General features: G+C 45.4%; 1 protein-coding gene across 14 annotated transcripts in view; it reads right to left on the bottom strand.

Moving 5' to 3' along the window:
* Positions 1-27,290, bottom strand: part of Phactr1 (phosphatase and actin regulator 1) — a 477,222-nt gene that overhangs the window by 42,634 nt on the left and 407,298 nt on the right. For all 14 annotated transcript variants that reach the window (XM_039095677.2, XM_063276382.1, XM_063276381.1 and 11 more), the window contains 3 exons: positions 17,763-18,084; positions 2,424-2,671; positions 677-833 (listed from right to left, as the gene is read on the bottom strand). In XM_039095677.2, coding sequence (XP_038951605.1) covers positions 677-833; positions 2,424-2,671; positions 17,763-18,084 — 727 coding nt within the window. The remainder of the gene's footprint in view (positions 1-676; positions 834-2,423; positions 2,672-17,762; positions 18,085-27,290) is intronic.

The following is a 27,290-nucleotide window of genomic DNA, read 5'->3' on the forward strand; positions in this document are numbered from 1 at the left end:
CAATTTAATTATGAAAGAATCTATCTATAGTAGTATGCAATACCAGACAAGTAACTAAGACTAATTAAAGTTCTCTAAGCCTGGTGTCCTCAACTTTAAATGGAGCATTGACATGCCTACCTTACAGGAAATTCAAATGAGAAATATATATATATATATATATATATATATATATATATATATGTACTGTAAAATGCTTAGGAACATGCCCTTACAGCAGGTGTTCAATAATGTTACCTGATACAATGACTTACACTTAGATGGCAAACACACACAGTATTTAAAACATCACCACAACACAAAGCTATGCCTATGTCTTTAGTAACCACACATACACCATTCAAGAAGCATCTCAGAGTAGCAATGAGGCATCACTACAAAATTCTTGACTACACAGTGGAAAGCGTGCTTGATCGTCTCTATAGTTAACCAAACCACGACTCATTTACATACAGGATCTTCAATCCTAACCCTTGAATCAAGTGAAATCTCCAAGACTTGGCTTAGTGAGGGAGAGGGGGCTGTACGAGCAAACTTAGGGACAAACCAAGTTGCTATCCACTGGCTCTGTGTGCAGTAAGTTGCTAAGAAACACAAAGAAAGAGGTTGGAGATGGAGACCACATGCTTCCACAGTAGCCACAGAGACTGTCCTGGGGTCAGAAGGGCTTTCCTACCTGGTGAGCTTGGTGCCGATCTGTTGTCTGAGTTCCAGCCGTTCCTCATCCGTCTGCCTGGGAAGGATGTTCTTTTCCTCTAGCTCTCGCTTGGAGGGCCTGTTGCTCAGTTTGATGGCTAAGGAGTCCTTCCTGCAGACCTTCATGGCCAGTGAGCCTGTAGGAGGGAAAAGTTAGTCCGTTAACAGAGACACCTATCTGCCTGAGTACCCGTGAGGCCAGCCGAGGGTGGGTTGTAAAGCGACAGGCAGGAAGACAGACAGACACAAAGGCGTAATACCCAAGAACACTATGGTCCAGACTCTTAGTGTGGCTGGCATTACCAGGCTTACACAACTCACAAGAGGAGTATGGGACATACTGGGAGGAAAGGGGAGGCTGTGACTGGATCTCTCCTTTCAGAAATCCTCAGCGTGAGAGAGGGGACAGACAGAGAGGTCTTGGCAGCTAGGAAAGGCTCCGCAGAACGGGGCTGCCACCAGGAGAGTGGGTACTCCCACAGGCAGCAGGCTCGTGGGAATCCACATCTGCCTATGTTCAGTGGTAACACGGATGCTGGGAACCATCAGGAGGCAGACAAGAGCAGATCCCTGGAAGTCAGGACATATAAAAGGGGAGATAATATGATGCTGTGCGGTCAGCGTGGGACCATGTGGGGTGAGGGCAGAGGCAAGGACTGAAATGATCAATGTTCTGGGATTGCTCTTTCTTTTGAACATATGGGTTCCTTAGCATCCCGGACTGCAATAAACTCATGGCTTTAACCAGAGTTGATTTTGATCTTTAGAGAGCAGCTGGGAGATGTCTAGAGGCCTTTGCGTTGTTGAAGGTTAGGTGGCAGTCAGAAGGTTGGTCCTGCCATCTAGCTGGTGGCTACCCTTGGAGGCCATGCTCACCATCACCTTCATAACAGAGAATAATCTGGCTCCGTAGGACCAGCACATTAATGTGAGACACCCCCGGCACAGAGGCTTCAACTCTCAGGTGCCACCTGACCCACAGGCCCAGCAGCAGTCCCCTTCCACTCCTGGGTCACTGCAGCTCTGACTGTACCTCCCTGGTTCTTTCTCCCACATCACTTTCAGTCTTCCTTCTCCATTATCTCCGTTTACCAGGAAAATGGACCACGCTGATGCCCTAACTGTTTTAAGGTACAGCTATGGGAACACAGTCTTAGCTCATTGTTGGGAAGACACTATCCAGGCAACAAATGGCTGCTGCTATAATAAATTCACTTATTAAACAATTGCCTCAAGTCAGCTATAGCTATCCTCGAACCATTAAACCCTACTTATTCATGGTTAGAGTGATAGATTACCCAACACACTCTATTTCTTCATATAGTTAAAGGTTTTCAATGGAGAATTTGAATGCAGGTTTTCTAAAGCTGATGAGCTTTACTCATCATGATGTTTACACTTGAATGTGAACATATTGCATATACAGTTGCTAAGTTTGCACAAACGCAACAGACTCTCACGCTCTCCTTCTCCTGACCCCTTGTTTGAAAAAGAGGGTTACATTTCAGAACGCATCCAAGGCATAGGTAGGGGAGTGATAAAATAGCTATGTAATGTTTATAGCTACGATGCTGTATAGATGGGATTCATGCTCTCTTATTACTGCTTAAGGAGCCTGGAGAAGTCATCTGTGACTTCTGTCCTATGACCTAAGGCCCTAAGGCTGTTCTGTGCTGTTTCTACAGTCCCACACCTCCCTCCGTCATAGGAAGTCTGCCTGCACGTACTGGTGTACAAGGAGGCGTCGTCATCTTCGTCCTCCTCCTCTTCCTCCTCTTCCCGTGCATACAGGCAGGACGAGTCTTCATAGTCGGGTTCATGAGGCACATTTTCCTTATTGTCGTCACATTCAATCACAACAGTTGGCACTTGTCTTATTTCCGGAAGGCCCAAGGGTCCTGCTTTTGTGACGCCGTCACTTGAGTGCAAACCAGAGCTGTGGTAAGAAGTGGAGCAGGGGACGCGTTGCTCGGAGCTACAGAAAAAGAAAAGGAAGAGGAAGTCCACCTTAGTTGTCCCAATCTCAGAGACAGAGGTCACCCAGGCCGTGTGACACATGGCACATTGCTTATCCAACAGCTTGTCCTTTTAAGGCAGTACTTCCCTGGTGGAGGTGGTAACTTGGGATACATAAGAATCCTAGATGCATGGTGGTGATGGGTGCACAGCAACATGTAGTCACTAGATGGCACACTTTGAACCAGTCAAGATGGGGAGGGGCTCTTCTGGTGTAAGGATTTACTTGATCTCAGATAAGAGGCTAGTAAGTGAGGTTCTAGTTTTCAAAAGCTATGCAGAACAGCAGCAGGAATGGAGAGTGAGGATAGTTTGACATGATCTGGGTGGAGACACAGAGGAAGAGGAGAGCTGAATCCTGTGCTTAGATATCAAGGTGGACATGGCCGTGAACCACCTACAGGAAGTACTCTTCCAAGAATGGTGTCAGGGTTGAGCAGGCGATCACCATAACCTAACTCCCTGCCTCACACTATTGGTCAGTTTTGTGAGAATGATGCCCTCGAAGCCAATGCTGATTTAATATATTTTCAATTAAAAATATAAACAGTTATGGTTTCCTAATAAAGCCTATGTGAAGATCTCATAGCAACGCAGAGTCCTTTTGTGTGAAGTCAAAGACACCACAAGAACAGGGCCCATAGGATCAACCGACCAGAACTCATGTGGGCTCACAGAGATCAGGGAGCCTGTATGGGTCTGACCTAGGTCCTCTGCAAACACGTTATAGTTGTGTAACTTAGTGTTCTTGTGGGATTCCTCACAGTGCGAGTAGAGGCTGATTCTTTGGTTTGTCTTTGGAACCCTTTTCCTCCTACTGAGTTGCCTCATTCAGCCTTGATGTGAGAATATGTGCTGGGTCTTATTGTAACTTGCTATGCCATATTTAGTTGATGTCCTGCTCTTTCCTGAGTGGGGGTGAAGGGGGAATGGATTGGGGAGAGAAGTTAGGGGGAAGAACTGGGGGGAGGGGAGGAAGGGAAAAACTCCTAGTTGGAATGCAATATATGAGAGAAGAATAAATACAAAGGAAAAACAAAAACAATCAATGTATTATAATATTAAACATTATACTAAAAAATAATGGGAATATGGAGCCAGAAACAAGTCATTGTTTCCTTCCCTCTTTTCTCCCCTTCTCCCCTTCCCTCTTCTCTCCCTCCCTCCTCCCCTTCATCCTCTTTTTTCAGTGCTGGGGATTGAACCCAAGGCCTCACATATGCTGGTCAAGTGCTCCACTAGACATACATCTTCAGATTGGATAATATTTTTAGTCCTTTTCAGAGTCATCAAAAATAGAGTTTATATCCTTATTTAAAGACTTCTGAACACAGAAAACTCAATGTCAAAAAGTGTTTGACATTCATAAACAAGGGGATTGTGAAGAGCTTTAGACTAAAATATTTTATCCTAAAGGAATCTTACTACACTATATGAAAGAAAACATGAGTTTCCTTTGATGCTTTCAATTATGTTCTGAGTTATTGCTGTGTCTAATTTAAATTCAATTAACTTTCTTCCTTTCACTGTTTCCAAGGGGTTGCTTTTCTCTTTGTGTTTTCCACATAACTCTTCAATGACACAAATGGGAAATCCAGTTAACACCATATGAGCTATGTGATTCAAGGCAATGAACTAAATCAACAATTACTGAATAGGACCAAATCATGGATTTACAACAATGCAGCGTTTTACTAGAGATTAGTGGTTGGAGATGGCCCATTTCCCAGCTAATTGCACAGACACAGCAATGGGAGCAACGGGTAGGTAGACCAGTAGGCAGAACACACGATGGATGGTCTCTAGGGTGACAAATTCAATGTTTAACCATAAATTGGGTTGAGTGGGCGCCTTTCTGCTTTGCCCTTCAAGTTTGCCCTTTCTATGGAGCAAAGATAGCCACAACATTCTAGCTATGCCTAGACATCTTCCTTGGGTATCATGGAAAGTACATGTGTATGGAAGAGACACAAATGTGATTTCATGGCTTGTGTTTTGTTCCAGACTTGCCTTCTCCCCTCTCTACCTTCATAATTTAATTAGCATGCTCTCTAAAAGGCACAGAGCTTAGAGTAGACATCTGGGAGTTAGGGATGGGAAGCAGATAACAGATAACAGTTTGGTGTAAAGAAATGTTGGAAGCTAGAAAACAAGAATGCCTTAGGGCAGGAAGCCCCAAAGTCGATCCAAAGAAAAGAAGAGAGTGGATGAAGGAGATACAAACCCAACCTTACAGGTGGCATGGTGGTTTGAATGATAGACCCCATAGGTTGTAAATTTGAATACTTGGCTCCTAGTTGATAGAGCTGTTTGGAAGAAGTAGGGGTTGTGGTTTCATTGGAGGTGGGCCTTAAAGTTTCAAAAGACTACACCATTCCTAGTTAGAGTGCTCTCTCTCTCTCTCTCTCTCTCTCTCTCTCTCTCTCTCTCTCTCTCTGCCTCCAACGTGCAGATAACAACCTAAGCTCTCAGCTCTTGTTCCAGTGCCATGCCCCCATGCCTCCTTGCCCACTGCCATGCCTTCTGCCATGATGGGTCATAGACTGTAACCCTCTGGAATGGTAAGTCCCAATTATAAGTCTCCACAGCAATAGAAAAGTCACTAAGACAGATGGTCTATGATTTAAAAAAAGGAGTCTGTGATTTTTCTCCTCAAAGATAAGAGTATGATGTCGGGAGTAGAACAGGATTCCACAGGAGGGAACCTAGCCACTTTGACAGATATAAAGCACCTGCCATCGCCAGCATTGAAAAATGAGGCCCCCCACATAGGTGGCTAACAACTGCCTAGTAGGGACATTATAAACACAGCTGCAGACTGACACTGGCGGGTCACTTCCTGAAGTGTCAATCTACCATGTGTCAGAATGCCTCAGTTTGTATGAGCAGGAAATGGTGTCTTCCAGGAATGTATGTAAACCCATCAAAATGTCAGAACCTACTTTCCTAATCAATATTGAAGCTGGGGGTGGTGCAACTAGGATCTTAGCAGCTGGGAAGCAGAGGCAAGGAGGATTGTCCTGAGCACTGTGGACTGTCGAGTATCGTCTTTGGCCTCTATTCAGTAGCCCTTTTGGGATTCTTAAGAGGATTAAAAGAGGAAGGGCGCTCCAAAGAGAATATACACTTGAGTTACTGTGCTCACTTTAGCAGGCATTCTGCCTTGTGCCAATGTTTTATTGTTTATTCTTTGATTTTCTTCAAGACTATCTCAACACACACACATATATACACATACATGTATACATGTACCCTCATAATACACATTTGTGCACAGAAATGATGCTCCCACCCATGCACACCCCCACACCCTCGTCCCCAGTAACACTCCACTAATGGATATATCACAATCACTAGCATTTCATAACCTGCTGGTGTTTCTGTGGATCGCTAGACAGCCATCGCTAGCGTCATATATAACAGCACCAGCCTCTCCCTTTGACTTTGCAGCAGCCCACAAGGTCAGACAGCATCTCTACCCATTTAACTGGGGAGGAATTGGAGACCAGGAGGTCCAGCTAGTGATTGGCCCACAGTCTTCCTGGCCTTATATCCTGGCTTTTAGTACCATCCCTATTGGTCACTCAGTCAAGCACAACCTAGGACATTTCCAGATACTAAAAGACAAAATCAGGTCTGAACACTACGACTGATTTCACCATCAGAAATGGAGAGTGCTGGGAAGGGGTACGGTATTGGGTCAGCCTGTGTATTGTTTAAGTTGGTACTCATCACGCTGAGGCATTGAAGATTGTCAAATCCTAGACAGTTTCAGAAATATGGGTCATTGGTCCCTAGAGGGATGGAGAAGAGGCGGGAAAATGAGTTCATTTAAACCATTGAAACTTCTGGAGAAAGGAACTCGAAGGAACTTCCCTACTCAGGAAGGCTGAGTACCCTAGCCTATTTAGGGAACAGCACAGCTTCCTGCTGACTAAAGTCCAAGGGAGAAACAAATGTTCTAATGGTGTGCTTCTTATCTTAGCAGGCTACTCCTGGGCCACTGGACAGTGTGTGCCTGCTTTCTTAAAGCGAAGCTGATGAACTGTTTTCTTGGGCTTCGGTGGTTATTTCTGACATTTTCAGCCTCAGGCTCTGCAATTTGTAGCATAATTTCTCACACGTTTTTGATCTCCGAGAGGAAAAGGGCTGGTTGCTCTCTCTCTCTCCTCTGAAAACTCTCTTTGGAACGCACGGGGATGAAATTACAGCTCATTCCGGCTGGAACTTAATTTCATTTTCCATGTCGTATCTGTGGGTAATAAATGTTCTCTATCCTTTGGGGGACATGAACATCTTCTTGGTCCATTTTAACTACAGATGTGGGCCAGAAAGAATCATTCGTTAGGAATGATGGTACAGTTATCCTCAAAAACTTTTAAGGAGATTAAGGATTTAAAATAGTGATTTTTTTTTTGATGTGTGCACCATGTCTTTGTGCAGGTGCACGTATGTGCATGCGGGTGTGGAGAGGCCACAACCTTCGCTCCTGTTCCTCAGGAGTTGTCCAGTTGGCTTTCTGTGTGACGGAGGTTCTCAGTAGGCCGAGGCTCACCAAATAGGCTAGAACGACCTCCTAGGAGTCCCCAGGGATATGCCTGACTCACATTGCCAGCACTGGAATTCTAACATAGACTATGCTTTATTCATTGTTTGTCACCTGAATTCAGGTCCACGTGCATGCTAGGCAAGGACTGAATTGACCCAGCTGTCTTCCCAGCCCATGATGGTGACGTTTAATTTCTCAACTTGCCCCCAGTTCTTTATGTGTGCTGTAGAGCTGTTCATTAGGTGGTAATTCCCCACTCATGGGTGGTGGGCCAGAGGGCTTTCTCCATACCAGCTTATTACCATTTGATGGAGACAAAATGATATCTGGATGCTCTCTTGAAAGGGGACCTTCTGACAAAGGACTGCAACTGCTTTCTGATATTTCCGCTTTCATTTCTTTATGGATTTTTTTTTAAAAAAATAGGCTCTGTGTCTTAGCTCTTTCGGTACATAATATGGACAACCAGTCTCTTAATTTTCAGAGACTAGAGAGTGATTTTATTTTGAATGGTAGGAAAGTGAATAGCAGCACTCTACTCTCCTGTTTTGTCATTTTGCAAGTGTATTCGGTAGGGTACATGCCCATGTTCATACGTGTGTGTGCATGGATGCATATGTACACGTGTGTGGAGGGCAGAGGTTGACATTAGGTATCTTTATTTTTCTTCACTCTATTTTTAGAGACAAGATCTCTTGCTGAGCCCAGAGTGCATCGGTTCTGTTAGGACTGGCCAATGCGTTCCAAGGGGGTGCCTGCCTCCCATCATGCCCCAGTTGGACTTACAGATATGCACTGTGGCATCTAGCTTTTACACGGGTGCTGGGGATCTGAACTCAGATCCTCGCACTTGACTGGCAAGCACTTCAGCCACTGAGCCATCTCTCCAGTCCCTGTTATTTTGTTTTTCAGATGAGGTTTCACTCTATAGCGTTGGGCCGCCTTGAACTTGGAATCCTCTTGCCTGAGCCTTCCTGCTACCGGGATTACAGGGTTGCTTCTCCCTGTATTCTTTATCTGTATCCTACTTGATTGACAGCTGAGACAAAGAAGAGAGGCGATAGCGTTTTCTTCCCCATTGAGACAGGAGGACACCAATAAAGAGTGTTCTACACAAGGGCCTCTCATCAAAATAGGATCATTTTATACTTTTGCTTTCCAAATGCCTCTGCATCTAGGATTTAGTTTGTGAACATCAGGCCTCCCATTTTGGGCAAACTCTCTTTGTGCCTTGATTTTTCACAAACAGAGGTTCTCAGGCTGTTCCAGCTTCTAGGAAGACTCCAAGGGCAAATCAAATCATTGTCCTTGTGAGTTTAATTGTCATTGAGAAACCAGATGATGAACCAATCAATAATTAACATGTAAAGCAGGGGCAGGACACTGGGGAAAATAGAGCAGGACAGTGGGAAGAGAATGATGGTGACAACATTTTGTCACCCAAGGCATGAAGTGGGTAATCTTCCTCCCGTCTTTAGCCTGTTCTCTCTGCACACCTCCCCACCCACAACCATGTGCTATACTCATCCAAATTACCCCAAAACAGTTGTATCCCTGAAGTCTAGGATCCAAACCCTCCTGTATGTTTCCTAATAAACTCTCATTCCGGTGTTCTTCCCAGCAAAATTCACTCCAAAGGATGTGTGGGTTGTAGGCACATCTGCCCTTCTTGCTCTCCATTATAAAAGCACACTGTTGTGAACTTGTTGTATAAATTGTATCTCGTACCCAGCCTGCTTGTAGGAGGGACGATTCAGACTGGGGGTTAGGGAAAATAATGGGCTTCCTTCGCTTTCAGAGAGAAGGTAGACACACGGTTAGTGGAAAAACTCAAGGCCTGGGGTAAGAAAGGCCAGGTTCATACCTTTGTCAACACTGAAAGCTTTGAAAATGTTTATTTATTTGTGTGTATGTGTGTCCATGCCTCTGCGCCTGGGTGGAGGTCAGAGGACAGCTTTCAGGTGTCCTCTCCGTCCACTATGTGGGTCCCAGGGAATGAACTCGGGTCATCAGGCTTGGTGGCAAGCGCCTTTATCTCTAGAGTCAGCTCACTGGCCTGCTCTGCATGTTTGCGGGAAGGCGGACCAAGATCTCAAACTGATGGCATGGTTTCATGAGACACATGGAGCACCCACCCATGTTAGCTGTGACGGTCGGTGTGTTGAAAGATGTTCCATAGCAGACTTAAATAGGACTGTGAAACTGTTTGCTGTGCTTATGTCTGTGAGGGTATTTGGAGCTCCTCAGATGTCCTTGGGAAATCCACTTTTTCCTGTGGGAGGCTAAGGCCTCTGGTGTCTGATTAAATAGCTCATGAGATTTAGAAACCTGATTGTGAGATTCAGGCCCTACAGTCCTACTGCCTGAGTCTGTAATGCTTGTTTCCCTCCAGTTCTATGACCTTGGACAAACACCTTGGTTTTTCCATTTTGACAGTAGGAAAAAAATCATCACACTGTTTCCACCCCCTTAGTATTCTGCAGCACTGTCAGGGTCATTTAAACATATTAACATTTATCATTATCTTCTATAGTCCAGCGAGAATTCACAAAAGCCCCACCCAGGAGGCTACAATGGAGTGCTCTATGCTTATCTATGGCTTTTACAGTTACTCGGCCAATGGGAAGAGGGCCAGTGACCACAAACCATGATCTAGACATTACTAAGGGCTAAATGTTAAAAAGTTCTGATGTGAATGGTTTAAGACAGATCGGATGCCTCACAGGTCTGCCCTCGGGGAGATTAGTAGGAACTAGGGTGACCCTTTGGGTGACTAGTGCTGTTCGGTAAACCATGGATCAAGGCAACATAATGAGAAAGGCTCAAGAGCTAGGATAGGACCCACAGATCAGTGGATAACCTCTCCGGAACTAAAGGAGGAGTGCCAATAGCTCACCACATAGAACCAGTATCAACATGAATTTAGCTTTCAGAATGCTGGTCCGAGACTCTGCAAATCAGGACTCTACACAATAGATCTGGGTGAGTCCTTGCCAAACGTGGGCCACTGAAAATTTCTGGGCATCATAATGAAGTTGATTTTGAAGAGACACACAGAGTACCACCCAGAACAAGCCATCATACATACTCCAGGCCAGTGGTTCCCAACCCAGAGCCATCTTGTCATTCAGAGGTACTTTTAGTTTCACAACTGGAAGAAATGATGCTGTGTTCACGACTGTTGACTTATTTCAATTTCCTGCCAGCTGTCTGGCTTGTCCATTATGCTCATGATGAGATCACCTTGCCTTGAGTCCATTTGACACCCCTTTCAGCAACTAAAGCTGAAGGACACCATGTGTAGGTAGCACTTCAGCGTAACTCTATACCCTGAGATCAGAGAACTAACCTAAAATAGGAGGTTGGTAGATCTAGCTTCTAAGAAGCAAGGGGTAAACATTAAGCCAGAAGTGCATGGGATTTTAAGGTTGTCATATATGGACAGTGGACACTTTCTCCCAGAAACCCATCACATGCAATGACATACGCCCTTCACTGTGCTACGAACAAAATACAACTTCAAACCAATGCCAATTTATCAGGGAGTCAAACGGAGACATTGGGAGTATCGTTTTGCCAGGGCAATGAGTCGCGTCTGCTCTTCACTGAGGGGCGTTCTGATTTGATGGGGAAACATTACAAATGGAAGTTAATGCAGTCGAGGTGCCATGCTGGTAAGGCTGAGAGGAACTGTGGGGCTGCCAGGTTCAGGACCAAGTATTATTCTTTAGAATTGACCTTGAGATCATGGGAAGGAACATAACCAATACCACGAATTGGATCTGCTCTAAGGCTATAAGTTGCACTGGGCTCTTTGAAAGCTTCAGAAATAATCATGAGGTCATAGAATTGTAGAGGCTGTAGGGACTTTTTCAGGTGGGTATATTACAGACTTCAGTTTCATGTGTCCAATTTAAACATCACAATCCTTTTCTGTTATTCACAACAAGTCACAATTTCACCCTTAGCTAGCATGTAAAAACAAAAACAGATTGCATAAACAAATAATAAGTTATATGTCTATACTTACTAATATTTCGACCAAAATATCATGTCTTTTGAGACATGGCTATCATGGAGCTTGCTATGAAGCTGAGGACAACCTTGAACTAACGTTTTTTGGTTCTACTTCTGAAGGCTGTGATTATAAACTGTTCCTGGTTTCATGGAGGACTGGGGATTGAACCCAAGTCTTTGTTCATGCTAGGTAACCACTCTTCCCACAGAGCTAGATGCCTAGCTTCTGTTTGATTCCTGTGTGTCTGTCACAATGATGGGCATTCAATGCTACCAGGTGCTACCAGGAATTGCAGACAATTATAGGACCTTAGCTGAGGAAGAGCTATTCAATTTCTAACAACCTCCACGTCAGTGACTAACGTACTTCAATACACACAGAGTGGGGTTACAGACTGATACAGGCCTGTAGAATAGTCCATGACTTATATGGTTTTCCTCTGTGTAGGATTGTTGCTGATGGCAGGATAGTTTGTACTCCCCTCCTCTTAGAGGCTTTACTGTGTGGTTCAGGCTGGATTAGAACTTGCAATCTTCTTACCCTGCCTCCTGAGTTTGGGGCTTATAGGGACATACCATTTCTGCTCTCCAAGCTTTTTTTTTTAAAACAGGTCTCTAAGTGTCCTCACCAATGGCTTGGAGGTCCTTATGTGTGATGATGATCTTTTACCATTTCTCCTTTACTCCCGCTTTCTGTGATCAAACCTTCTACAAACTTGGAGTCTACTACCAACTATGGCCCACTTCATATGAAAAATCTCATTCACCCCATTGGAGAGAGTGTTCTGCTCCTTCCTCTGAAATGACTAGGATGGTCTCTTGTTCCCCCTTGTCTTAGGGTTTCCATTGCTGTGAAGAGATACCATGACCAGGGCAACTCTTAGAAAGGATAATATTTCATTGGGGCTGGCTTACAGGTTCAGTCCATTATGATCATGGCAGGAAGCATGGCAGCATCCAGGCGGGCATGGCACTGCAGGAGCTGAGAGCTCTACATCTGGAAGACTGCTGTCTTCCAGGCAGCTAGGAGGAGGGTCAAAGCCCACCCTCACAGTGGCACACCTACTCTAACAAGGCCACACCCACTCCAACAAGGCCACTCCTCCCAATAGTGCCACTCCCTGGGTCAAGCATATTCAAACCACCACACTGGTTATCTGGCCACAGTTTTCTTTTAGCTGTCAGAGAATATGACCCTGACGTGCCTTCTCCCTTCAAGAACTGATTGTCCTGTTATAAGGGTTCCTCCCACCCTGTCCCCGTCACAGATGATGAGCTTCTTCAGTCTGACCTCTCAGGAGTTTTGAGGCTCTTCTAAGAAGAGACCTCTCTTGTCTTTGCTGTTCTCTCCCTAGCTCCAGACACAAAACCTGCTCCACAAAAGCTATTCAGCAAAGAATGGTTGATGGATCTTTCCACGATCCGGACTATGATTAGAATATGCTCTCCCAAATCCATGCATTAGAAACCTATCCCCCAGTGCAGCTGTGTTGAGATGTGGTTAGGTTATGAAGACCCTGCTTTCATGAGTAAATTGCCATTATCAAGGTGGCAGGGTCCTTGTCATGAGAGTGTATCCATTATAAAAGCAGATATAACCCCATTTCTCACGCTTGACCACTCTTACCCCCTCCCTTTCCACCTTAAGAAGACACAGAAGGATCGCACCATGATCTTGGACTTTTGGCTTCTGGAGCTAGAAGAGGCTATGCCTGTGTTGCTTGGATCACCCGGTTTGGGTACTCTAAGGGCATCCCCTGGCAAACATGTATATGAACTACTGAGTGGACCACACTCTCTCTCTGAGCACTGTGCTGGGGAGGGGGAGAAGGGGCAGGTGCTGGGGTAAGGGAGGCCTGCAGCAGCACAGGTGAAGACAGTAGGCAGACGAGAGTGGAGCATCGGGAGCCGGGGACAGAGCTGCTGATGCAGATATCTCTATGCTGCAGAATGGATAGGATTTGCTGACAGTCAGGTGCGGGGCTTCCCGTGGATGGCCCTGGGTTCCTGTGTGAGCAACTTCAGGTAAGAACCTGCCTTTAATTAAGGAAGAAAAGACTTCTTTAAAAGCATAGGTCCCTTGAGGATCTTTCTAGAATCCCTTCATATCCCACTTCATTTTGCCCACAGGAAATGAGAGTGCTGAGTGCACGGAATGGATTGACCTCAGAAAGAGTGAGCAGTTGGGATCGAAAAGTCCAAGTGCTAGGATGGATGCCAGTTAGACTTTGGATCTTACTGCAGAGATTAAACACAAGAAACCCAGAGTAATATTTAAAGTGGTAAAACGTCACTTTTCAAGAAGATACGGATCACTCATGGAGAGAAATAAAGACCGTGTAATTCAAGGAAACACACATTCTCTCTCTCTCTCTCTCTCTCTCTCTCTCTCTCTCTCTGTCTCTCTCTCTCTCTCTCTCTCTCTCTCTCTCTCTCTCTCTCTCTCCAATAAGATCAGATCAAATCCATTTGCCATTTGCCTTTTAGAGGCACTGAAGAAAAATTGTATGTCCTATATAATCTTGCTTAACACTCACTGTCATTTATTGAACATTTATGGTATGTTGTGTAATGAACTGACTGATTAGGACTGATTAAACCATTTGATCTTCACGAAGAGCCCCAATGAGGCTGCTCTGTTAGTGTTATCCTTGTTTTACGGATATGAAATGAAAGCCCACCGAGGCTATGCAAATAATCTGTGTGTCTGAGATTCAAATCCTGATTCTGGAAAGCACTCACTTGACCATGAGGGGAGATAAATACGAGCCCTCTTTGTGGCTGTGGGTAAATTCAGACTCTGGGCATTTCTTGTTCCGGGCCTCTATGCCCCTCCCCTAAGCCTGGTGAACCCACACCATAAATAAACTACATGGCAGGGTCAGATGGGTAAAAATCTGAAAAGATATAAGATCATCTCAGAGGAATACGTTTCAGGAGGTCTAGTGAAGCCCTGAGGCAGAGAACGCCATAGCTATCTTGAAAGACTTGAAAGTGTTTCCTAAGAAAGGAAGACCAGCATAGAGGCCAAGGAAGTCCGACTTATAACAGGGAAAGCTTCGTAACTTCCTCGAACCAGTCCCAGAATGAGAGGATCATCTCGGAACTCACAGAGATTAGAGGACAAACAGGAATGCGTTATGGATGGGGATTCGTTACCTACGTAGCCTCCCTTTCATAGCAAGACAAGATGATACAAAGTATGTGTCAAAATCCAGGGCGTCTAATTTGCCATTTAATCTCACGCTGCTACATCTGGGTCAGATTACACACAATTCTGGCATGATGATCTCCAGGCGACTTCCCAGTAGGTCTCAAGGGACAATGATGCTACTAATGTGGGATGGCTCATGGCTCTTCACAAGCATGGCGCTGTCACATTCAGTAATATGTCTTCTTGCAGCGCCCTTTGGGGTCCCTGGAAACTGTCAGGTAGAGCGGGAAATCATACCTTTTCCTATGAGACTCGGACAGTGAAGGCTGATAGCATGCTGGAGGGTGAGGACCATTGCTTCAGATAACAGTTCTCCCTCTACAGGATAAAGTGACCTATGACCTCAATCTGCTCTTAGATTCTTTGCCAGTGCCCAGCGGACAATGTGGATACTTAGAAAAATCTCTCCGATTTGTATTTATGTGGGAAGAAGATTTTCTCTCTCAGGAGGAGTGATCTTGTCGAAGTAATGTACGTGTTGATTCTCTTTGCCCTGATGCTGTATGAGGGGAGACTATGTCTTGGCCTGGGTGACAGTTGGGGTGGCACAAGGTGAGGACAGTGTCCGGGGTGGTACAAAGGATGCAGACAGTCAACTGCCAACACCATGCTGTGTCCCCTCTCCTCTCTCCCAACCCTTCTGTCCTGGTCTTCTCCATGTTTGATTCATTTTATTAAAGCACCCAATCCAGTGAAGAACTTCCAGAGCTATGCCATTGCTTTAAACTGAACTGAAACATGCCACAGACCCCTACATACAGTGAAATGGCATGTTTGAAGTGAAAATATGTTTAGTAATATCACGACATGCTGTCTCTGGTATCTTTGTTTAGATAATCAAAATTCATCTGAGACATAAGAAAGCATCTATGAGAGAGAGAGAGAGAGAGAGAGAGAGAGAGAAAGAGAGAGACAGAGAGAGAGAGGAGAGAGGGGAGAGAGAGAGAGAGGAGAGAGGAGAGAGGGGAGAGAGAGAGAAGAGAGAGAGGAGAGAGGGGAGAGAGAGAGAAGAAAGAGAGGAGAGAGGGGAGAGAGAGAGAAGAGAGAGAGGAGAGAGGGGGGAGAGAGAGAGACAGAGAGAGAGAGGGGTGGGGGAGGGGGAGAAAGAAAGAGACACAGAGAGAGAGACACACACACACACACACACAGAAAGACAGACAGAGAATGAGTGAGTTAGGGGCTTGGGGCAGAAAGACTGAGGCTTAAAAGGTGCTTTCCTAGCCTTCTATACAGGGTAGTGCTTTTGAAACACACACACAGAAACAACGGTTCTTTGAAGAGCCACTCTTAATGTGTATGAGTGTTTTCTTGCATGTATGTGCAGCACACACATGCCTGCTGTCATAGAGGACAGAAGAAAGCACCAAATTCCCTAAAACCGGAGTTACAAACAGTCGTGAGCAGCTGTGTGGGTGCTGGGGACCAAACCCAGGTCCTCTGCAAGAGCCTCCAGTTACCACTGAGCCACCACGCCAGCCCTCCACCCCGAAGTAACAGTTGTTATATTTCTTTCTTTTAATTTTCAATCTGTCACAAACGGACACCTTCATAAAATGATATGTGTGTTTCTTCCTCCCTTTCTTTTTTAAATGAAGCCTTTTAAGACTCAACAAGTGTGCGAGCAGGCATGCACACAAACAAAAGGATTCTAATTGCTATAACAGTATTGAAAGATGTGTTCTCTACTTCTGCAGTGTGGGTGCTGATGGGTAATGAGCAGTTTGGGGCCGTCCTTTGAGTAGGTGGCATTGGGGATCTCACTCAACCTACCCTAGCTTCTTTACTTAGGTTCCCTAGGTGGTGTGAACATGAGTACATCCCTGATGACCACGACGATGGTGTGTTTGTATGGTATGTGTCAAGGTGTCACTGAAAGCTTAAGGTACTATTGCCCTCCTTCACAACACTGGTAAGGGGAGCCAAGGGGCCAAGTTTAAGTTGGTACTTTCCTTGGGCAACAATGGTGAATTAACAGAAAACAACCAGGGCAGAACTGTCAGGGGCAACAGCTTCCCTTGGAGGTAGCTATTTCCCAACATACATCTCTCGGCTGCACGGCAGCCATGGTAACTGTGTTTGGTTGTAGCTTTCCAGACCACACCTTTTCTGTCTGTCTGTGTTAGTAGACAGCCGTCTTGCCCTTGGCGATATACCCCCTTACTTTGGATGAAAACATTTTCTCCCTGTTCTTAGGGAGCTTTGTTAAACTGTGCTTTGGAGTCACTCTGAGAAATCCCGGACATGGCTTAGGCTTAGCTGAGGTGCTGCCATAACCTGTCAGAAACAGTGTCCAGGATGAAGGCTCTCCCTTAGGGAAGTCAGACCGCAGACCTGGGTGGGGGAGAGTATTCTTTGCAGGCCTCCCAGAAATGCACCCAGAGGCAGTTTCTGGTGAAGGATGGGGCTCTTCGGGTGGCTTTCAGATACCAATGGCTCACATGTGTCTCATCCAACTCCATTGCTTCTAGTCCTCTGGTCTGCTTGTCCCGCCATTCCCTCCTCGCCTGCTCTCATCACTTTTTGTGGCATTTTAGCTGTTTCCAATGATCAATGAATGGACACGACACTAAAGCAGGCCACGTAATACGGAATATAAGATTATCCTCTCTGTTTCCCCACATCGGGGCAGGGGAGCTCACTCGGAATAACCACACGTTCACAGCATTCTCAAAGTGGCAGTGTTTAGAGGAAAAATAGGGCTTAATATGGATTTACACTCCCGTGTGTGTGTGTGTGTGTGTGTGTGTGTGTGTGTGTGTGTGTGTTTGCAGGGACATGTACACACGTGTGAGAAGGTCAGGCATGCCATTTCTCTGGCACCTCCCACCTTGCTTTTTGGGACAGGCTGTCACTGGCTTGGGAATTAGTCAAGTAAGTTAGGCTGGCTGGCTAGTGAATCCCCAGAGAACTGTCTGCCTCTGTTTTTGTTTTCATTTTTAAATTAATTTTTAATTTTTAGTTTTTGCGAGCCTGCGAGCATGCCCCATCATGCCTGGCTTTTTTACATGGACTCTGGGGATTGAACTTGGGTCCTCACTCTCCCAAGGTTGTTCCTTACCCACTCTCCACCATTTTTTTTTCAAGTAAACGTGATTACTCTGTAGTTTGACAATGGAAACATACCATTCCCCTATACGTCCCTTAAAACTCAGGTTTGATATGACTTTACTCTCAAGCCTCCTTACGTTCCTCAGGGGGAAAGGAATGAGGCGTCACACTCTAAAATCCCCAGCCTGCGCCTGTCTCAAGTGAACCCCTCCCCACGGTTACCTTTCCAGCCTCTGCATGGTCATAGCAAGTGTCTTGTTCAGCTCATCGATCATCCTGCAGCCCGAGGGGTGCATGGGTAAGGTGCCGGTGGAGGACGGGAGATGCTGGCCGTGGCTGCCATACTGCAGCTGGTGCTGCATCTGGGATGGCAGGACGGTGTGGTGGTGCTGGGCCACAGCCTGCTGGCTGCTCTTCTGGGCTGTGTAGGATGCCAGGGAGAGCTCTGGGCCCCCTACAGGCATGCAGATCAGGACTTTCTTTGGAGGTAGCGGAGGCGACAGTTTCACTGGCAGACAAGGCAATTTCACGGGGGCGCCAGGATCTGCGGCAGAAGGAGGGCGAGAAGCACATGTGAGTTGAAGAACCCAGAACATCATGTGTGTGCACCTTGGGACAGCAGCCATGGAGAGAGACTCCTGGATACAGTGCATCGACCTAACGTCTCAGCACAGTGTGGATGCTGTTCAGCACACATTTACCAAGTCGTTTCTTGACCAGAGTGTTCTGGAACCTGGGTGGCATGAGAGATGGGTCTCAGGACTCTTTAACCAAGGCATCTCGGCAGCCCGGTAGGATGGTGTCAAGAAAGTATACGCCATGGAGTCATGAGCTCATAAAGAAATCTTTCACCGGACCTGCCACGATTACCACAGATTTGCCATTGTTAAAGAAACACGTTCTTTCAGCTGACAGGGTCCAACTCACCTACACTGACATAGGAGAGAATGCAGTACTATGGCCAAGGCCCTCCCCATGAGGGGCCGTGCGCCAGCCACAGTTCCTTACCTGTCACTGAGGCATGGCTTTGTGGGACTCAGTGGTGGCAGAACGTGACTTTGGCACACCAAGGAGCAGGGGTGAGGGCTGAGCATTGCTGCTGGGCTGACGGGTCCACTCACGACCAAATGTATCGCGTGAGTCAGAGTTTTTTGGAGGGATCTTCAAGGTACTCAGTAGTTTATCACGTAACTCATGCACACAACTGAAGGACTTACATATTTTCCCAATAGCTTTCTTCACGGAAAAAAAAAGGTCATGCAAAGCAAACCGCCAGAAGGTGACGTATCTGGCTAGGCACGGGTTTATAATCTGGGCATTTAGAGAAAGCTGAGGGAGGAAGACTGAAGGCGAATCCATCCTGGGCTACAGAGTAAGAGCCTATCTCAAACACCCAAGAACTTGGAGACTCGGAAAGATGATTACTGTATATGTTATCTCATACGTGAAGCCTAGATTTTAATTTTTATATATGTGTGAGTCTGTATGTGTTCAAGTGTGGTGGGTAAGTATATAAATGAATGCGTGAGTGACTGTGTGTGTGTGTGCATGTGTGCATACATGACTGGGTGTGGGCATGAGCGTGCATTTGTGAGTGTGTACAGGTGTGTGCCTGTGTTTTATGAAACAAGAAAGGGGATCATGAGAGGGGAAAACCCTTTTGGGGTGAATAAGGAGACATGATGATGATGATGATGATGATGATGATGATGATGATGATGATGGTAATGCAGTATATGATATATGATATGGAAACAAAAGGGAGGTTACCAGGAGGGGGCAGGAGAACTGGGAGTGAGTGAGAGGAGGTCAAAGAATCAAAGAATAGTTGAAAATACAATGAAACCCTATATGCTAGTGTTAAAAAACCTATACAAAAGCAGCAGCAACAATAAAACCCCAGTAACCCTTGCCCTCCCAAAGGCTGGAGATGTGGTTCATTAGCTCTGGGTTCCACACCAAGACAGCAAAACCAAACACTGAAGAGAATCACTGGTCTCATTTGCTGGCGCTCAAAACTTAAATGCATTCTGTTATATAGTGTGTTTAGTTCTCTCCTGTAGCAGTCTGTCAAGCCCTTGCTCTGTGATAGTGTCATTAACGCTCCCTTGACGTGGTTCACATTAAGAGGAGTCATGATGAGACCAGCTCTCAGAGAGCATTCTGGGAAAGACCTTATAGTTCTCCTACCTAGCATTCCTTAAACTCACCTGGCCTGGAGAAGGGGAGGGGCTCAACGTGTATTAGGTTTCAAACTTGTCTAGGAGAGCCATGTTCAGGATGGAGTGCTACTGAGGAGCACGGTGTCCACTCGTCACACTCAGTGCCCCTTGTCCGGAAGCACTGCCTTCATGGTTTTGGACCATTGATCTTTGGAGTCTGAGATTTTCCACCACCTGCCTGTCTCTGTCCCTCGACCTAGCTCGTGTCAGAACTGCTCCTCAGTTAAAACTCATCCAAGACCTCCCATAGACTATCTGCTGCTTGGTTCACGTCTTCAGGCCCACACTTTTAGTGGTTTGCTCTGACCCCTGTCATGGGAAAGAATGCTTTCTAGGCCACCCAGAGAGCCTCTGGGCAGAGTTTCCTCCATGACACTCCTATACTCCAATATCCTCCTTCACTTGGTATCACACAAGTTCAGGTCTCCACCCTCAGCTTGGTCTGCCAAGGTGGCTTATGACCAAGCCACTCTCATGACCTCCATGCACGCTGCTGAGGTCTTCCTCAGCTTCTTCCGGGTTTCTTTCCCTCAGCACATTATTTGCTGTGAGGAACTAAGTGCTTAAGGCTCCCCTCCTCACCTTGGAACCCAGTGATCTACCCTTAGCAAACCTCCCTCACATACCCTCCATTCCCAACTGCTGGTGTCCACACCCTGGACTGTGGTATATCTCTTCCCTGTGGTTTTGGGATGTTCTGTTGTGTCTTCTTGGCCAAGTCCTACTTTCTCTTCCAGCTCTAGCATACAAAGAAGCCTCTCCCAGTCTTTCTTTGCTCGTTATAGCCTGTCTCACACCACACAGAGAATATACATCAAGTTAGCAGTAAGAGTAACAGTGGCAGTCACAGTGACAGGCATTTGGATCAAGGGCAGATCAAGTCTCTCTTATTTGAAATGGTGGAAGCGTTAATGTTACACATTCTAGACAGTTCGAAATCTTAGAATATAAATACACATATGCAATGGGGATGGGGCCCAAACACAAACACAAAATTCATTTATGTGTCACATATATCTTCATATACATAACAGAAAATTAATCTTATAAGTTTTAAGCTTATGAGTGTCTCTGTGTATGGCTAGGTGCGTGTGTGTGCAGGTGCCCTCTGAGGCCTTGGGTCCCCCCTGTTGCAGAGGTGGCTCTGAGTACATCTGACATGGATGGAGGGACTCTGTCTTGTGTTCTCTCTAAGGGCGGTGTGCTCTTGTAAATGAAGGGCCATCCCTTCATCCTAGTTTCAGAGATTTTAAGTAAAATTGTCCATGAAGCAAGGTTTCTACACGAATGAACCATCAGGAAGGATCATAGCCTCACATCTGTACTGGAAAATGCTGAATTTTCAAACATCTCAGATTCTGGAGGTTTAGACGAACAATGTCTCACCTATGCCGTGCTTGCTAACCACATGCCAGACAGGAAAATCTAAGTGATTTTCATAAATCACCAATTCAATCTCCACTCCTGTTTGTAACTGTCTCATTGTCCAGAGACCAGCAAATAGCTTTAATTTACAGCATCCTTATCGTCTTGTTCAATGCTCTGCTTGAATGAAAACAGGGGCGAAACCCAGTTTTCTGTGTATTTTTGTTGTTAATTAAGATCACAGACACCCCTTTTAGAGTTAAAACTCTATTTGCATTTATTATGTTGATTATTGTAATTTATGATTATTATGATTTTATTACGTGTGTGTGTATATGTGTGTACGTGTGTGTGTGCATGTGTGTATGTATGCATGTGTGTACGTGTGTGTGTGTGTGTATGTGTGTGTGTGTGTGTGTGTGTATCTGTGTGCATTGTCTACATAATTGGTTTTCTTTCATTTCCTTTCTTTTCTCTCTGATTCACAAAGAGTTAACTAGTTCCAAGCCTCTTGCCTGACCAGCGAGAGGTTCTTAAGCTAGAGAGAAAAGAAACCAGTGCTTATTAGCACAAAACAGTAAGAGAGAGTTACAGAGCCAAGGATCATTAGACTTTGGCTTTTGTCCAATGTTGTGCCCTGCCTCAGTACCATTCATTCTAAAGATTGGGGCAGGCCCCTGGCACTAATCGAAGTGTAATTTATATCTAAATGGGCCTGAGATACACCCACTAAGACACTTTCTTTCCCAATTGTGTCCCTGTACAGGTAAAGGGAGACTACCCCAAGACTTCTCTCTAGGACAGAACTTAGCTGGCTGCTACTCTCAGAGCACCCAGTTGGCTGCTTCTGGAGGTTTCTGCTACAGGCTGTGGGTGGAGTCAATCACTACTGGCAGAACATGCAGAAGAGCAGAGCTCTAATTCTAGTTCTGCCACCAAGGACTCTGCCCAAAGCATTCAATGTTTCCCGGCCTCAGTTTTCTCATCTGTGGAAAGGCTCTGTTTGTCATATAGTTTTATTGCCAGGAGCAAATAGGTTAACATCTATCTATCTCTATCTATCTATCTATCTATCTATCTATCTATCTATCTATCTATCTATATCCTTCCATCTATCTATCTATCTATCTATCTATCTATCTATCTATCTATCTGAAATTAGCCAAAAGGCCAAGAAGCGATGGTTAATACATACACACATGCATGCATGCATACATACATACATACATATGTATGTATGTATATATTCTTACTGTTGGGCACTGAGGGAACAAGAGTACCACAGTATAGTCTGAGACCTGAGCTGGCATATGACTGAGTCACCTTCTGTAAGAGGAGCATCTCCACGAGCAGCTTTGTCTAAATTCACCAGGTCTCCATACCTCTGAGCAGAGGGTCAATAGTAAGGGACCCCCAGTGAAGTCTTTGGGGTGCCAGAAGAGTTCACCAGTGGAGACCTGACTTTGCACATTCCCTGCCTCACCCTCAGCCTGCTTTGACGTTCAGATACTGTATGACCTTGCTCTGGGAAATGTATCATTCACAGTGTTATTACGAGGGACTCTTGTCATGCTTCTGAAAATCCACCAGTGTTGATGCTTCCCCGTCTGAGGTGGGATAATGGGGGTCGGGTAGACCTCCGAGGGTACAGCGTGTTCTGGCATTACTCTATACAGCAAGCGCGAGAGAACGTCTTGGTGGTGACTGCTAAGAAGAGCTGTCATCCATGATCCAGCGTGTGCCTCTGATGTACCCTGCACCTTGTGCTATAAACAGCTAGTGGAGCAGAATTAGGAACTGGGAGTTTGAACTTAAGTCTCATTAGCTGGGAAAACTCAGGGATAAAATTGCTTCTCGTATCTGCATAGGGCCCAAGTGAATCAAACCCTTTGCATCTACTAATATGCGACATTCATCCATTTTTGCTGGAGGACACACTCTGCCTCTGGCATTTATGATGATGGATCTGAGGCTGCTGGGAGAGAATGCAGCACCGTTTGCTCCCTGATTTCTGAAGCCAGACTGACTGGGATGCAGCGTGCTCATGAAGCTTGCTGTACTGATGGCGTAGAAGAGGCGAAAATGACCAGTTCCAGGAATAGAAAAAAATCAACCCAAACTGGGAGTGTCACAGAGCCTTCAATCCCGAGAGGGCTGGCCTTCCCACACTACAGCTCTGGTCTTCCCACAGAATAGCTCTGGCTTATGATTTCAGACAAAGAAATGAAAATGCGAGCTTATTTCTGCCATTGATTCTCTTCATGGAGGACTGCCAGCCATGAATCTCAATCAGTGGAGGTTAAATAAACCACAAGGAGCATCCTACTCTGAAAACCTTAGCCGCTCATGCACCTGAAATATTCCACACATGAGCTCATGTGATGGATCAAAGTGAAAAGGCATGATCGCTGAAAACACAGTATACAATTACCTTCAGACTATGCGCACAAGGTATGTAATGGGATAAATGAACTTTGCGATCCTCTCTGAGTTCCATCACCAAGATGTCTCATTACCTGATATATATGAAAATACTACAAAACTTCAAACAACCCCCGAGGATGAAGCATGTCTGGTCCCAAGCGTTTCAAAGAAAGGGCATCCAAACCATCTCCTTAAAGCCTCTTTTTCTACAGCTACCAAGGAACTTTTAAATTGGCACCTCTTCCAGGAGCTTACATAACTACTAAAATGTGAACAGTGCTCATCACGGCTCTTGGTCCCTTATGCGCCAAGGTGTTGGAAGAATTTCTCGGTCATTTGTCACCTGGTTCCAGCATGTTAGATGCCCCAAGGTCTAGAAGACCCATAAGACCCATACTTAGGACTTAAATTCGAGCACGGCATCAGAGTCCCCTTGCCTGAAGGAGGGAGTTAACAAGAACATCACCAGTTCCTTCAGTTCCATTAGCTTGAGGTCTTGCTTTGGTCAAAAGGAAGATGTTCTGACCTTTCTGAGGGCCAGCAATGCAGAGGGAAGTAAGGGGGAGGAAGGGGAGGTAATGCCCCATGTCAGCCTGGGTGTGGTAGCTATGGCATGCATCAGGCATTCCAGAATCCTGAAATCGAAGGCCATCCTAGATGACACCAAACACAGCAGATGAATTTGGTTTGAACAACCCCCCCTTCCCCCTTCTATGAGCAAGCACTTTCATTCTCAAATTTACTTTCCCCAGTTGAAAGGGTGACAATGAGGACTATGTCTCATTGAAAAGAACTATTGGGCAGTGGATGAGGGCCACTCACCTGCTGAGCTCCTCGGGCATGTCACCCTGGCAGGACATGGGATTCAATTAGATTCTTTGTAATAGAGTTACATGTGACAGCCTGGTGACTCATCTCCAAGAATTACTACTGGCCACACCCGCGGATCCCGGCCCGCAGCAGCTCTCTGCTCCCAGACCCGGTGAGAGAGAGACCCAACCGCCTGGTCAAGTGGGCACTCCTGAGGCTGCAGAGCGGAAGAGACCACCAACACTGCTCACCCCTGCCCACATCCCTGGCCCAAGAGGAAACTGTATAAGGCCTCTGGGCTCCCGTGGGGGAGGGCCCAGGAGCAGCAGGACCCCTGCCAGAGACACCGCCGGACCCTGAAGGAAACAGACCGGATAAACAGTTCTCTGCACCCAAATCCCGTGGGAGGGAGAGCTAAACCTTCAGAGAGGCAGACAAGCCTGGGAAACCAGAAGAGACTGCTCCCTGCACACACATCTCGGACGCCAGAGGAAAAAGCCAAAGACCATCTGGAACCCTGGTGCACTGAAGCTCCCGGAAGGGGCGGCACAGGTCTTCCTGGTTGCTGCCGCTGCAGAGAGCCCCTGGGCAGCACCCCATGAGCAAACCTGAGCCTCGGGACCACAGGTAAGACCAAATTTTCTGCTGCAAGAAAGCTGCCTGGTGAACTCAAGACACAGGCCCACAGGAACAGCTGAAGACCTGTAGAGAGGAAAAACTACACGCCCGAAAGCAGAACACTCTGTCTCCATAACTGACTGAAAGAGAGGAAAACAGGTCTACAGCACTCCTGACACACAGGCTTATAGGACAGTCTAGCCACTGTCAGAAATAGCAGAACAAAGTAACACTAGAGATAATCTGATGGCGAGAGGCAAGCGCAGGAACCCAAGCAACAGAAACCAAGACTACATCCCATCATCGGAGCCCAATTCTCCCACCAAAACAAACAAGGAATATCCAAACACACCAGAAAAGCAAGATCTAGTTTCAAAATCATATTTGATCATGATGCTGGAGGACTTCAAGAAAGACATGAACACACTTAGGGAAGCACAGGAAAACATTAATAAACAAGTAAAAGCCTACAGAGAGGAATCACAAAAATCCCTGAAAGAATTCCAGGAAAACACAATCAAACAGTTGAAGGAATTAAAAATGGAAATAGAAGCAATCAAGAAAGAACACATGGAAACAACCCTGGATATAGAAAACCAAAAGAAGAGACAAGGAGCTGTAGATACAAACTTCACCAACAGAATACAAGAGATGGAAGAGAGAATCTCAGGAGCAGAAGATTCCATAGAAATCATTGACTCAACTGTCAAAGATAATGTAAAGCGGAAAAAGCTACTGGTCCAAAACATACAGGAAATCCAGGACTCAATGAGAAGATCAAACCTAAGGATAATAGGTATAGAAGAGAGTGAAGACTCCCAGCTCAAAGGACCAGTAAATATCTTCAACAAAATCATAGAAGAAAACTTCCCTAACCTAAAAAAAGAGATACCCATAGACATACAAGAAGCCTACAGAACTCCAAATAGATTGGACCAGAAAAGAAACACCTCCCGTCACATAATTGTCAAAACACCAAACGCACAAAATAAAGAAAGAATATTAAAAGCAGTAAGGGAAAAAGGTCAAGTAACATATAAAGGGAGACCTATCAGAATCACACCAGACTTCTCGCCAGAAACTATGAAGGCCAGAAGATCCTGGACTGATGTTATACAGACCCTAAGAGAACACAAATGCCAGCCCAGGTTACTGTATCCAGCAAAACTCTCAATTAACATTGATGGAGAAACCAAGATATTCCATGACAAAACCAAATTTACACAATATCTTTCTACAAATCCAGCAATACAAAGGATAATAAATGGTAAAGCCCAACATAAGGAGGCAAGCTATACCCTAGAAGAAGCAAGAAACTAATCGTCTTGGCAACAAAACAAAGAGAATGAAAGCACACAAACATAACCTCACATCCAAATATGAATATAACGGGAAGCAATAATCACTATTCCTTAATATCTCTCAGTATCAATGGCCTCAACTCCCCAATAAAAAGACATAGATTAACAAACTGGATACGCAACGAGGACCCTGCATTCTGCTGCCTACAGGAAACACACCTCAGAGACAAAGACAGACACTACCTCAGAGTGAAAGGCTGGAAAACAACTTTCCAAGCAAATGGTCAGAAGAAGCAAGCTGGAGTAGCCATTCTAATATCAAATAAAATCAATTTCCAACTAAAAGTCATCAAAAAAGATAAGGAAGGACACTTCATATTCATCAAAGGAAAAATCCACCAAGATGAACTCTCAATCCTAAATATCTATGCCCCAAATACAAGGGCACCTACATACGTAAAAGAAACCTTACTAAAGCTCAAAACACACATTGCACCTCACACAATAATAGTGGGAGATTTCAACACCCCACTCTCATCAATGGACAGATCATGGAAACAGAAATTAAACAGTGATGTAGACAGACTAAGAGAAGTCATGAGCCAAATGGACTTAACGGATATTTATAGAACATTCTATCCTAAAGCAAAAGGATATACCTTCTTCTCAGCTCCTCATGGTACTTTCTCCAAAATTGACCATATAATTGGTCAAAAAACGGGCCTCAACAGGTACAGAAAGATAGAAATAATCCCATGCGTGCTATCGGACCACCACGGCCTAAAACTGGTCTTCAATAACAATAAGGGAAGAATGCCCACATATACGTGGAAATTGAACAATGCTCTACTCAATGATAACCTGGTCAAGGAAGAAATAAAGAAAGAAATTAAAAACTTTTTAGAATTTAATGAAAATGAAGATACAACATACTCAAACTTATGGGACACAATGAAAGCTGTGCTAAGAGGAAAACTCATAGCGCTGAGTGCCTGCAGAAAGAAACAGGA

Source organism: Rattus norvegicus, chromosome 17 (genome assembly GCF_036323735.1).
Source record: "Rattus norvegicus strain BN/NHsdMcwi chromosome 17, GRCr8, whole genome shotgun sequence".
Taxonomy (NCBI): domain Eukaryota; kingdom Metazoa; phylum Chordata; class Mammalia; order Rodentia; family Muridae; genus Rattus; species Rattus norvegicus.